This window comes from Sphaeramia orbicularis, chromosome 4 (assembly GCF_902148855.1).
Source record: "Sphaeramia orbicularis chromosome 4, fSphaOr1.1, whole genome shotgun sequence".
NCBI classification, from domain to species: Eukaryota; Metazoa; Chordata; class Actinopteri; order Kurtiformes; family Apogonidae; genus Sphaeramia; species Sphaeramia orbicularis.
In genome coordinates, this window is record NC_043960.1 from 3,973,324 (window position 1) to 3,986,223 (window position 12,900).

Genomic DNA, 12,900 nt, shown 5'->3' on the forward strand with positions numbered 1-12,900 from the left:
GATTCGAGAAGACCCGGGCTGAGGGGGGCGGAGCTACAGCGGCGGACGACTCCGAACAGAACCAGGCGGACCGGAGAAGAGGCACAAAGCCCCAGATTTAACCACTGTTCTCACCTGGAACCGGCCCGGACTCATATGGTTTAGAGTTAAAGACCCAACGGAGAGAAGAACAATGAGACTGAGGTCTCAAAAGAACGTTACGACCCTTCCGGAGACGCCGCGGATCAACCGACGGTTCAACAAAGCGAGGCCGAGACGAATCCGCTCGTCGGAGCCAGAAAGCCCGCTCCTAACCCAGGTAAAAAAAAAATAAAGAAAAAAACACCGTAATGCGAGCTCCTCAAACAACAACCGTGTGGAAACGTTACCCGATTATAGACACACGAATAAAGCCCGGATTCCGTGAGTAAAACGGCGGTATTAGTTGTAGAAGTGGCTGTGGTCCGCACCAGGGTCTGGACGCGGTAGTGAATATAAAACAGACTGTGGTGCTACCGGGGTTTGTTGACCAGGAGCTTTAAACTCACCCACCGGGGGTCATATACCCATGGAGTATCATCTGGAGGAAATGAACCCCTTCTGTCTGTTCACTGTTTAATTCTGTCTAGCGTCAGTAAGTCTGATGTCAATACCGCCAAAGTGTGTTTGCAGGATCCAACGCTAGCTAACAATAACATTAAAGTAACACGGTTACTCTGTTTTAGCTAGCTTAACTGACATCATCAGATAAATGTTGTGAAAAGCAGAACTTGTATTTCTGTATTATCACAATAAAACACAGCAGCCAAGCGTTTTAAGTCATGTAAAAAGGAAAAAGACTCCAAAGCTGAGTCTGTTTCCATCGTAGTTTGTTGTCATTCAGTCAGGCTAGTCTTACTGTGTTATTGTTGTTTCCCAAATTATGTGGACGATAACTTTACTATGTTAACTTTTATCGTCTGCAAAGGGCAGGTCATTTGTCTTTTGTCTCTAGTAAAGTTAAGCCACTTAATTTACAGACCAGCTGTTGTCAAGTAGAAATGCACACAATAAGTCAAAAGTGCATTTCATTCATCCTTTCAGGGAAATAAATTTATCTTGTACATCTATATTCATTAAAATATGTAGTTATTGATTCATCACTGCATCACTAGGGCTGAAACTCACTTAAGGTGGTATTTTGAGTTTTTTGTTTGTTTGTTTGTTTGTTTTCATCAACAAGGATTTCCAGTAGGGATGCACCAACTGCAAAATTCTTTGCTGATATTGATGTTACTTTTTGTTTTTTTTGTTTTGTTATTTGTTCTCCCTTGACAAAGAAACCTTTCAAAACATAGAAATAGTTACTATCAGTCTTACATCACATTATCTGATTAAAACATACAATTTCTTTTTACTTTAACACAACACTACCATTGTTGAAAAGATATTTTATATGCTAATACTGCTATCAACAAACACTGGATGATATATTGGGGCCACCCTCATTTCCACAGGAGAAAACCTCATTATTCATGTTTTTCAGACGGCAAATACTCAGCTAAATTGATTCAATATGTTGCATTGTTGGCCTTAGTTTTTCAGATGGCTGGGATAATGTCTGTGTGGAGGCATTTTAAGTGCATGGGTGGTGAGTCTGAGGGTCATCTTGGAAGAAAATGTTATATTTTGGACTAAATCGCTCACAGTCTATTATTATAACAATTTTTGCATGCATTGTTATAATCTCAAGTCCACGGTGGAAAGACTACAACCATTCCATCTGCAAAAAGTAATTTTTAGTAACTTTTAATGCACCCCAGATATATATATATATATATATATATATATATATATATATATATATATATATATATATATATATATAAAAGGAGGGAAAACACCTTGTGTTATCTAGTGCTACTTATGAGTCGTAGTAAATGGATAAGTGATAGTTTCTGATCAAATAGGTACATGGAACCATAACATCTAAGTCCTGTAGAAACCAAGACAAACCTGTCTTTAAATAAGTAAATTAGACACCTCCTGGTCATCTTGTAGTTTACAATTGTTTTAAGTGTTTACCATAGACATCAGCCGGTGATTCTCTACAGGGTTTATGATCCTCATCCCAGCAGGAGGTTGTGAGTTTAAGGCTGTGGAGGGTCGTGACGTGCTGTCTGGTCCAACAGAGGATTAAATAGCCCAGTCACATGTGAAAGAGGGTCCCAGTAAGTAGGTCAGCAGGACACATGTAATGCAGTCTCTTTACATGTATGAAGCCTGCACAGTTTACATGCGATCTAAAATAGTTCTGTTCACATTTCACATATGAGCATTTTGCCCTGGTGTCATCGTGGGTTAATTACGACAAACCTACATTTCCCAGTGGTGACACATTTACAGCAATGATAGTGATTCATATTCCCATAATGCACAGTAGAGGAGGAACAGACATTAAAGTGTATGTTTAGAAATTATCATTGCTCTTCTCAGTCTTTACTGTATTAACATTTAAACCTGTACAGGCATGTAGTGTCTTTTCATCCTTTATTTATTTGTTACTATGGCTGTATGGTGACCATTTAATATCCAGATAGTAATCTATATGGTCAGTTTTACTTTAAACGCAGTGACTAATACTGTGCAGTCATATTATTGTATCTATTACCTGAATGTCACTATATACATAAATATGTCAAAATGTCAGCCACTACTGGTTGAAAATAGAATGAAGAAGAGAGACTGAAATGCCTTGTCATCCTGCAGAAGCGTTAGCCAGTTACAGTACCAGGGGCAGCCGCTGTTCCGTCTGTGTTGCCGTGGTAACACTACGCAGCACTTGTCTAAATATACACATGCTATACATCAACGTAACCCGAAGAAGGTCAGCTAAAATCTCAACAGAACTAATTTTTGGAAAACAAAAACACAACTCAAACATTAAGCACTTAGATTGTTAGCATTGTTTAGATATTTGACGATTTGAGACCAACGTATGCCATGAATAATTTCATAAAACCAACCAACGAGACAAACTTTGCAGCGCTTTGCTAACACTAAGCAGATCCAACAGTACAAGTATTATCTTCTACTGCTAAAACTCACTGAACGAAACAAAGAAGAGCAAAATAAAGGTCACATTATGAAGTGGTGATTATGAATTTTGTCTTCCTTTTGCTGTTTTCTGATCATAATTTGGTTTTAAATGAATGAGGCTTCTGCTATTTGCTAATCCATTGTTTTGTGTTCCACTGAAATAATTTTGACTAGAAACAAATAATCCAGGGTTTAACAGGTTAATAAAACTCTTTTTATGAAGCTCCTTTTCTTTATTGTGCAGGTTGACAGTCCTGTGCATAATGACTCCCACGATTCAGACGATGACATTCCCACCTTCAGAAGGCGACCGCTCCCCCGCATGCGGCCACGGAAAAGAGCCATAGCTGTTGATGACCAGGAAAGAGGTACAGACGATCATAAATGCACAATGGTTCACATTTTCAAGGGTTCTTTACGTGAATTATCTATTTTCTCTTCCTGACTTTACATGGTTCTCTGTTCTTGTTTGTGTCGTATAGCTCTGGCCTTCCAGACTCCCATCAGGTCCATCATGAGGCCTGAGCGCATTCTGTCAGAGATTCAAGCACTGACTCCTCAAAACTCATCAACAACCAGAAATCTCTACTCACCAATTGTGCGTTTCCTCACACCCAGCAAAGAGAGTGAGTACAGCATCTGATTCTCAAATCCACTTGAGTTTTTTTACAACCTACTCCCTCTGTTTTCTATTCTGTCGACCAAAGTGGCTGGTAGAGTAAACTCACTTACCAGCCACAGAATAAAATACACAGGCATCTTTGAGGTGGTTTGTGGTCATGAAATAGACAGAGTAGAGTGAGCGACTCAAGCTGTTCAGTGTGTATTAATGTGGTCTACTGACGGGCAGTGTTTATTTTACTGGGGAAGGACTCTGTGTCCTGTTATGTTCCAGTATGACTCGTCTGTTATGTGATTCAGACAGAACAGACACAGTAGAAAGCTGTCTTCTGAAAATGCTGAAACACTGAATGAGTGATAGGCTTTAGCAGACGAGATGCAGAAAAATATAAAGCCTCTGCCTCTGATGCTCTTGTTTTGGCATTTTCTGCTTCTTAAAGTGTTTGGAAGTTACTTTTATAGTTTTTGTTTTATATTCTCTTCTTCATATCCAATTGCTGTGAGAACACATGGACCATCAGATCATGATTGTGCCTTTCTTTAAAGTTGTGATGCCTAAATGTTGTGTTTTCTGTCCAGACATGCATGCAGGAAATGGAAATAATGTGCTGATGAGTCCAGAGCAGGGTGTATTTGGATATGGATCCGTTGACCTGCTGGCAGGAGAAGATGAAGACGATGATGTCTTCAGTCCGTAAGTTTGAGAACACTTTAACTATTTGTGTCATGTGTACTAGTCAAGGATGAGCCGTGGTTTCTGAATATTTCAATGGTTCATACAGTATTTATTTTAATTATTAAGAGAGCTTCAGACACACTTCATCTGACAATGTCATTTTCAAACACTTGGGATCTCTCAAAATGGAAAAAAGTAAAGTAAAATATCCTGGGATCATGAGTTGTTAAAGGTGCGGGAGACTTTCATGAGCAATTTGTCATCAAATGTGTAAAACCTCAGTCATAGCCTAAGTATCACAAATCCGTAAGTCTTTCTGTGATTACTCACCTGAATCTCTTGCATTACGGTGAACAATTTCAAAGTGCCATCCACCATAAACAAAGCGGCAGGCGGCTGCGCGAACCTCCCTGCAGCGGCAGCACAGGTCTCCGTTTCCCACAATGCACGTCGCGACAAAAAATTCCGAAGATGCCCAAGTTCCCTCCTGGTTCTGAATGTAAACACATGGCTTTGTTTATGGTAGATGGCACTTCGAAATTGTTCACCGTAATGCAAGAGATTCAGGTGAGTAATCACAGAAAGACTTCCAGATTTGTGATACTTAGGCTATGACAGAGGTTTTACAGATTTGATGAAAAATTGCTCACAAAAGTCTCCCGCACCTTTAAACATTTTCCAAGTGCTGTCTCTCACTCTGCTCCTCTACACTTTCTAATTTCACACATACTTCACTATCCCAGCATTAACACCATGCCAGTGGACTGCAGTTGTAAGTTAGCCGGCTTGGCTAACACTGGCATGTTTATAAATGTCCATTAATGAGCACTGTGCACACTCATCAATGCTATAATCCAGTGACTGTCTGGTTCTAATGAGACAGAGATGAGGAGAAAGGCTAAGCTTATCAGCCATCCAATAACCAACCTAATTTTACTGCAGGTTTTTACTGTCCCTCACACACACACCTTACAACTATCAGGAACTATTTTCCTATCGTTATGATTACCGAGCAGTCTCATAGTGATACAGACAGAAGAGGTGGGGCTACTCAAAGCTAAGTTACATGGTAAAAGCTAGTTGCTAAGCATTGCTTCACATTGCTTTCACTTATTGCGTTCATATATTGGGACTTTCAGTAACATTATTTGGAGCAATGGGTTGTAAAGGATTGTGATGTTTATTACAACTTTGGCAAAATCTGCTGCCTGAATTTACTTTCATGTAAGCCTGCACACCTGGCTCAGAGCGGCTTCTTCTCCATGTGTCTGCCCAGTTTTCACACACACACACACACACAGAGCTTCCACTGTCGATTGGCATGTACCATGTAACCAATCAGTTGGTGCTGTGGGAGGGACAATGCATGGAGCTGAGACAGCCGGCTGCATCAGAGCTAAAATATCCCCTTTTTAAGTTTGATGCATTGTATCAGCCATTGAATACTTTAAAAAGCTGATAGCAGTAATGGTCAAAATGACGAATATCAAAGCAGTCTTCTGTCAATTTGATCATTACTGATGTCCTGAAAAAAGGACATGAAATGAAGTGGGTCCTAAATTACATTAATAATGGCATAAAAGTGCTCGAGTTTCTCTGTATAACCAGAGCCTGCTGTTTTTAACATTAGACAACTCATTTCTAAACAAGTGTCTAGTGGATCATAAGAGAAACACTGAAGAACATGAGCAATCAACCTATGAACATTTTACTGAAGTCATTGTGCAGGCTGTGATGAATGCAGGCAACAGAGATGTGATTAGGGTTGTAGTTGAGTTGTTAGTCAATGAACAACCATCACACGAGCACATGTAAATCTACCACCGTGCACCTTGTTGAAAGCTGCACAATCCCCTGAGAGCCAGCGTCTGTCAGGTTGGATTTGTTTTGTCATGAAAATAATGTCATCATTTACTTTTCTAGGTTCACTTTCATCAAAAACATACCATCACAGTCGCAACATTCGCAGCCTCGGCTCAGAGACATTCCTCCAAAGACCCGGAGCACTCCAGAGGCCACGCTCGTGGTCGACCTGGTGAGTAGATCTGGACTAAAACACAGTAAACGAGTCTGATACTGACTCTCAGGTTTCCATTGTGATACTAAAATTTACTGATGCTGATGACTCCTGTTCTCTCAGGAGGAGACTCTGATGTTCAGCTCTCTGAGTGTGATTGAGGATGCACAGTACTGCTTCCACACGGCTTTCCAGGACCATCAGTACAAGGTGAACACACGCTGTAAACCCTGACTTATAGATGCAGACAGTGGAGGATGATGGACACCTCCAGTCATCTGCACCATGTACATATACAAGTTCGCTAAAACTGGGGACAAATGAATGTACAGGTGGTTCATTTTGTTTATTACATAATATTTAGAATGTGTTTAAGATTTAGACACACAGTTGGGGTCATTTTTCAATAACAAATGTATAATTTTACATGATTTTGCACCATTATTATTATCACTATCAAAAATAATCTGTAATGGCAAGATTGGAGTAAAAAAAGTAAACATCAATACATCTAAAACATGTGGTTCCTGTCAAATTGATTTTACTATAATTTGGCTTGATGCAGCACTAATGAAGACTTAGTTTAATGGAAAAAGAGATAAACGGTGTCAGAAGATGAAGGTCGGAAACATGGAAGAACATGGTGATTCTGTTTGAACCTCATCCTGACTTTGTCGGTGCTTTTGTCCCATAGGTTTACATGGTTCTACGGCCGTATGTGAAGGAGTTTCTGCAGTCGGTGGCAAAAAACTACGAGGTATGAAAATCACAGTGTTCATCTCATGGAATCGGGTTTTCTTGTTTATTGTTGCAGTAGGTTTAGTCACAGTTTGGTTTCAGTTTTATCTGGAAATAATTCATGTTTTTAAAACCTATCGACTCTCCTCTGTATACATCTTCAACACTCACATTTCCCTTTTTATATTAATTTTTTTTCTCATTCGATTTAATCACTTTTTATCGCTGCAAAAATCATAAATGTATCCTTTGGACGAAGTCGTTCCAGCTGTTGTGTCTGTTCCATTTCAGCTGTTTGTTTACACGTGTGCAAAGAAGACGTACGCCGAGAAAATAATGGACATCCTGGACCCGCAGAGAAAACTGTTCCGGTACGTTTCCACTTGTTTCATAAACTCTGCTCTCAACCGCTACAGGTTTACGACACAGTGTTAACTCACCGCAGACCCACACTACTGTTAAAGGGACGGTTTGTGGTGCAATCGTGTGTTCTGAATGGCTGAGTTTTTATGAAAGTGATCCGTCTGTCATTTATCACTTGAACTCCAACATGTAATGAGTAAAAAAAATATAGTTATAATTCTAGTTTTGGTGTGGACAGTGCTTTATTCTGAGTAAAGTAAATTTAGAGAAAATAATTGCTGGAAAATACTGCATTGTGTGGAACTGACCTGTGGATTCAGGCCATTAAACTGTTTTCCTCGGTTTTATCTTATAAACATGAGCAGCATAATTTCCAACACTTGATGGTGGCAGGAAAATAAGAAGTCATTAAATAAAGTGTCTTTTGGTAGCATCCTGTTAGTTTAATCTGTGATTATATACACACAAATGAAGGCTGATTTACAGCTGTATCCAAACTGTTGAAAGATCCAGACTCCACACCGAAGGTTGATTTACACTCAGTCTACATGCTCATACACAGGGTTCCTGCAGGGTCTGAAAAAGTCTTAAAAGTCTTGAATTTACAAATCTGCATTTAATACCTTAAAAAATATTTAAAAGGTATTAAATTTGATATGGTAGGTTTTAAGCTCATTTCACATAAACTTGTTCACTGTACTGTCTTTAAATGTGGGAAATGTCCAAGCTTCATAGAAGGTAACGTTAGTTGACTCAGTACCACCCGTTCCAACTCGACAATTTATATTGAAATTGGGAACCAATTATTGCTAACTTATGTTTATGTTTACGCATTTGGCAGACGCTTTTTTCCAAAGCGACTTACAGGGGAAAACCAATTAAATCAACTTTGCACCCCTTGGTGAGAAATGACTCTGAACAATGGGAAAGGCATTGGAGTAAATAAATAAATTTTCCTAAATTTTAGGAGTTGCAAATTTTTGCCAGTATGGCCGTGAAATGGGCATTAAATTCTGTTCTAAGTAGTCTTTAAAATGTCTTAAATTTAAGTTGTAGAAACCTGTAGGAATCCTGCATACAACTTCGTGTGAAGGCAATAACTAGGACAGATTTGGTTGGATTTCTTCTCCTTTGATAACCAACATAGTGGACCCCTAGTGGAAGAACCCTATCGATTTCAGCTTCTCTATGAATATTATGTCATCCACATGGGGGTGCTTTAGTTGAAAATCAGGTTTTTGGACATAAATCAAGCAATAATAGGCCGATTGAGATAAAAATTTGATTCAGAATGATCGTCTTCCAAATGTCCATGTTCTGTCTACCATCCAGAGTTCATATGGGGTCATTTTCATTCCCTAGGTGGAGTTTTGTGGGAAAAATTGGTTTTCTGACCATTATTCTGCCACTATCAGGTCCATGTAGCTCAAATTTAGTTCCTATCAATTGTCTAACAATTATCATGGATATATTTATATAGAAGGTTTATGGGGTCATTAAAAAGCATTAAAAGTCATTAAACAGATTTTGTGAAAATTAAGGCCTTAAATGGCATTAAAAAGCATTAAATTTGATGTCCAGAGGCATTAAAAAATGAAATACACTTGATGGGAACAAAAGTATTGTTATTCCCGATTTATTTTGATTATATAAACATTTAATAGTTTTGATCGGAAGTATAGTGTAATGATTGACAGGGTGAACCCTTTAATTGGCTTTTGTTTACAGCCAATACATGAAGTCACAACACCAGATGCTTAGAATGCAACGTGCTGTAAGCGTGTTCACGCCGTGGTGAAAGAGTGAGGGAATATTAGCAAATGTGGGAAAATGCAAGTTTCAGCAGAAGTGATTGAAGGAGGAACTATTCAGAACCTGGTTAAAGCCTGTTGACAGTAAACCGTCATAAAACTGTATCTGCAGTTGGACATGAGCATTAACTTTGTTTAAAGTGGCATTAAAAAGGGCATTAAATTAGATTTGCTGGTACCTGCAGAAACCCTGATATAGCAGAGGATTGGGGGGATTTCGGGGATGTACCGTACTTTCCGGACTATAAGCCGCACCCACCCCGTCTCCAACGTCTCACCATCGATTAGTTGATGCCAAGCTTACATGCAACAGCTCTATTTCCTTCTTCAACAGCCGGATCAATCATTAGCCCAGAAAACATAAATTGGCCACATCATTTTTGAGCCATGGGTTCACAGCGTGTGGAAAAAAGTATCTGCTTATAGACCAGAAATTACAGTACCCTTGCTGTCAACCCCCGACGCCACAAGCCTCATTTTACTTGAGATCACATTGAGCTGTATGTGGTCCCTGAACATCCTGGACTCTTAATATTATCAGTGTAACTGGATCATTTGGCCCCATGTTTGACACCCCTGATGTAGAGGATATATAGGAGTGGTCTTAGGATTCTCAGGTCCTGACTCTGACATGTAGAAGTCCAGTAAAGCTGCATCCAGGCTCCATTTGTCCAGTCGTAGTGGCATCAGTGGACAGACCACTGGCGTTAAAGACGGAGAATACTGTTTGTTTATTAATTTGTTCAGTTTTATCTGGTGCTTAAAACATTTTTTCCGTGGTGTAAACACATTTATTACTGCTGTACTTGTGTCTGGTCTTTAGTGTGTGGATTCATCAGTGTCAAAGAGCAGGCGTGTCCATGTTCTAAGGATGTGGACAGAACTAATGAGTTTTCCATTAGTGTCTATGGTTAAATATCACTCTGCTGTGGTTTTCCGGGTCGTGTGTGTTACACTAAATACTTGTCAGGATGTTTTCCTAAACGGTTGCTTCATCGTAGGCATCGTCTGTACCAGGAAGACTGCGCCTGCGTCCTCGGCCACTATATCAAAGACCTAAGCGTCCTCGGCAGAGATCTCACCAAGACGGTGGTCCTTGACAATGCACCGCACACCTACCCGTACCACGTAAGCCCCGCCTTATATAACGTCAAGACTTTGAATGAAGTGTTTTTATTGGTCAGAGTGGAGGCAGAAGGTTCTGGTAACAGATCACAGTAAAAACGTAACAACCACCTTCTCCTCGTAGCTGATGAACACTATACCCATCAAGAGCTGGTCTGGAGAACCCGAGGACCGAGAACTCCAGAGGCTCATCCCCTACCTGGACAAACTGTCTGCAGCGGTGAGTCGACACCAGTCAACACTACAGACCATGATTTACAAGACTCTTTTTAATCTCGTGTTTTATTTGGAAACTCAAGTAAGTGATCGGGTTCATTTTCAATTTTCCTCCATTTATCAGATCTCAGGTTGGACAGAAGGTTTGACATCTGCCATGTTAGGCTTTGATTGACAGCTGTGATTGATGGATTTTTCGTGACAGGCAGCTCTACTCATCAGTTTCACTGAGACTACAAAGTTTGCTTTGTTACCCAAGGTTTAATGAGGTTTACCGTTTTACCAAGTCTGTAAGCTAACATTTAGCATGACCCTTTGTGCTCCCACAGTGCCACCTTTTTTGTCCAAATATGGTCACTTCCAGCTCCAAAAAGCCAGCATTTGATTCAAATTGGATTTTTAAAAAAATAGCTAAAAAAAAAACTTTATTTGTTCCCAGTGGAATTTTAAAGGCACATATAGGCAACATGGTAAAAAGAAACTTTAGAAATCTAAGAGAATGAAGTAAAAAAAGAAAACTGAAGGAAAAGTGACTTTTTCAACAAAATCACAACCACTGTCTTTTTTTGTCATAAGATGATAAACTGTATTTTATACCAATTATTTATGTGTACTGATAGGATTAGTGGATCAGCAGGTATTAAACACTTTACATCAGTGGAGGCTTTTGGTTACAGTTTACTCTTTAGGTCTTTAAGGGTTTAAAGAGCGTGCTCAGAGAATAAAACAGCCTGTAATGAACCTCTTTGGCCTCTTAGGGGCAGTACAAACTGTAAACACGGCGGCTGACCGAGCGCCACCTTCATAAAGTCGATATGTACATCACACAGGTCTGTTTACACATGCAGCGTCATGTTTAGGTCAAATATTTACTGTGTCCTGGGCTTCATTAAGGCCCGGGGTTGATCTGAGGTCCTTCAGCTGCTAAACGTCCTCCTGCGTCTCCAGTTTGTTTGCTGTTTGTTAGTTTACAGCAGCTTCCTGTGACGCTGGAATGAAGATCTCAGACTCAACCAGAGCAGTAACAAACACTGGCGTGTCATAAACCTTTACGACCCGTCTTTAGTCGCTTCTTCTCATCCGTTGTAGTGAGAGTGATGAGAGCATCCATGAGCCTTTGACTCCTTAATCTGGAGGATCTGCGGCCTTTCCCAGCTCCATATTTGACCGTTTTCAGAGGTTTATCTGCCGCAGCATCTGCCCGTCGTCCTTCCTCCCCCGGCCTCATCGTTCCAGGCTGATATCTGCTGTCCTGTTGTTTCAGGAGGACTTTCGGGAGGTGCTGAAGAAGAGGAAGGACCACTTCCACCGGCTGCTGTCGGAGGACTGACGCTCTTTAACCTCCTGCATTGACTTTCACAGCTCATGCTTGCATTCTTCTTTGCTTTGGCTAAAAGCAGAACGCGACAGCAAGCGGCGGACCTCCTCTTGTCCCAACAGTTTTAAAAGACCAACCATCGGTATTCCAAACATGCTGCTGGTCATCCGTCACCAAACGACCCCCCCCCCCCCCCCCCCCCATTTACCCCTGACTCATTCCACAGGGCAATAAACCTCTACCCAGTGTGTTTTACACATCACCACTTGAAATACTTTCTTTATAGTGAGATTTTTAATTTATTGATTATAATAATCAACATCTGTTATCGCTGTATATTTTACATATTTACTTTTTTATGCAATAAAGTGAATCAGTAATAAATGGGAAACTTAAAATGATTTGTTTTGATTTTTGTATGTAGTTTGTAACCAATGTCTTTACCATGGTTTTCTCCAAATCAGTCCACATTTATTTATTTATAAAGCCCATTAAAATAATAATGACCAAAGTGCTGTACAATTAAAGCAGTAAAAATCTTCAACAACACAATAAAAACACAGATCTTTTGTTTTTATTAATGTTTCTGCTGTTGATTGTGGGTTTTGGGTGAACGCTGATAGATGCTGCTCTTTTTTAGAAATATTCCAAAATGTTCTTCCTGCTGCTGAAATAATAGAACTCATCACTTCCTGTTGAGCAGGAAAATGAAGGTTCAGCAGGAGAGCAAATGGAAAAGATGTGTAATGTAGAAATGGATTCATCCACTGAATGACTGAGTGAATGAATGTAGAAATCTGACTTATTCAATTATTTTGGTTTAATGTGAAACTGTTTTGATGAGCGACCAAATTGTTTGAGTTGAAATGTGAACCTCTAATTCCACATTCTTAATATTTCCTGGTGTATTTACAATACAGACCAGAAAAAGCAACATTTTCACCATATTCTGACATTT

At 39.8% G+C, this 12,900-nt stretch overlaps 1 protein-coding gene across 1 annotated transcript; it reads left to right on the forward strand.

Annotated features, from left to right (window-relative positions):
• On the forward strand, positions 1–12,673 carry ctdspl3 (CTD (carboxy-terminal domain, RNA polymerase II, polypeptide A) small phosphatase like 3). Its single transcript, XM_030131405.1, has 11 exons — positions 1–298; positions 3,302–3,425; positions 3,540–3,683; positions 4,258–4,372; positions 6,278–6,389; positions 6,495–6,581; positions 7,066–7,128; positions 7,401–7,480; positions 10,285–10,411; positions 10,533–10,628; positions 11,889–12,673. Exons 1-11 carry the CDS (start codon positions 173–175, stop codon positions 11,952–11,954), a joined length of 1,140 nt encoding a protein of 379 aa, XP_029987265.1. The 5' UTR covers positions 1–172; the 3' UTR covers positions 11,955–12,673.
• The last annotated feature ends 227 nt before the right edge of the window (positions 12,674–12,900 follow it).

Bases quoted from the DNA above. Each gene is read 5' to 3' on its own strand.
- ctdspl3 (XM_030131405.1), top strand. From the start codon at position 173: ATGAGACTGAGGTCTCAAAAGAACGTTACGACCCTTCCGGAGACGCCG. The intron at 3,426-3,539 runs GTACAGACGATC...TGTGTCGTATAG, and splicing joins TGTTGATGACCAGGAAAGAG to CTCTGGCCTTCCAGACTCCC. The intron at 6,582-7,065 runs GTGAACACACGC...TTTGTCCCATAG, and splicing joins TCCAGGACCATCAGTACAAG to GTTTACATGGTTCTACGGCC.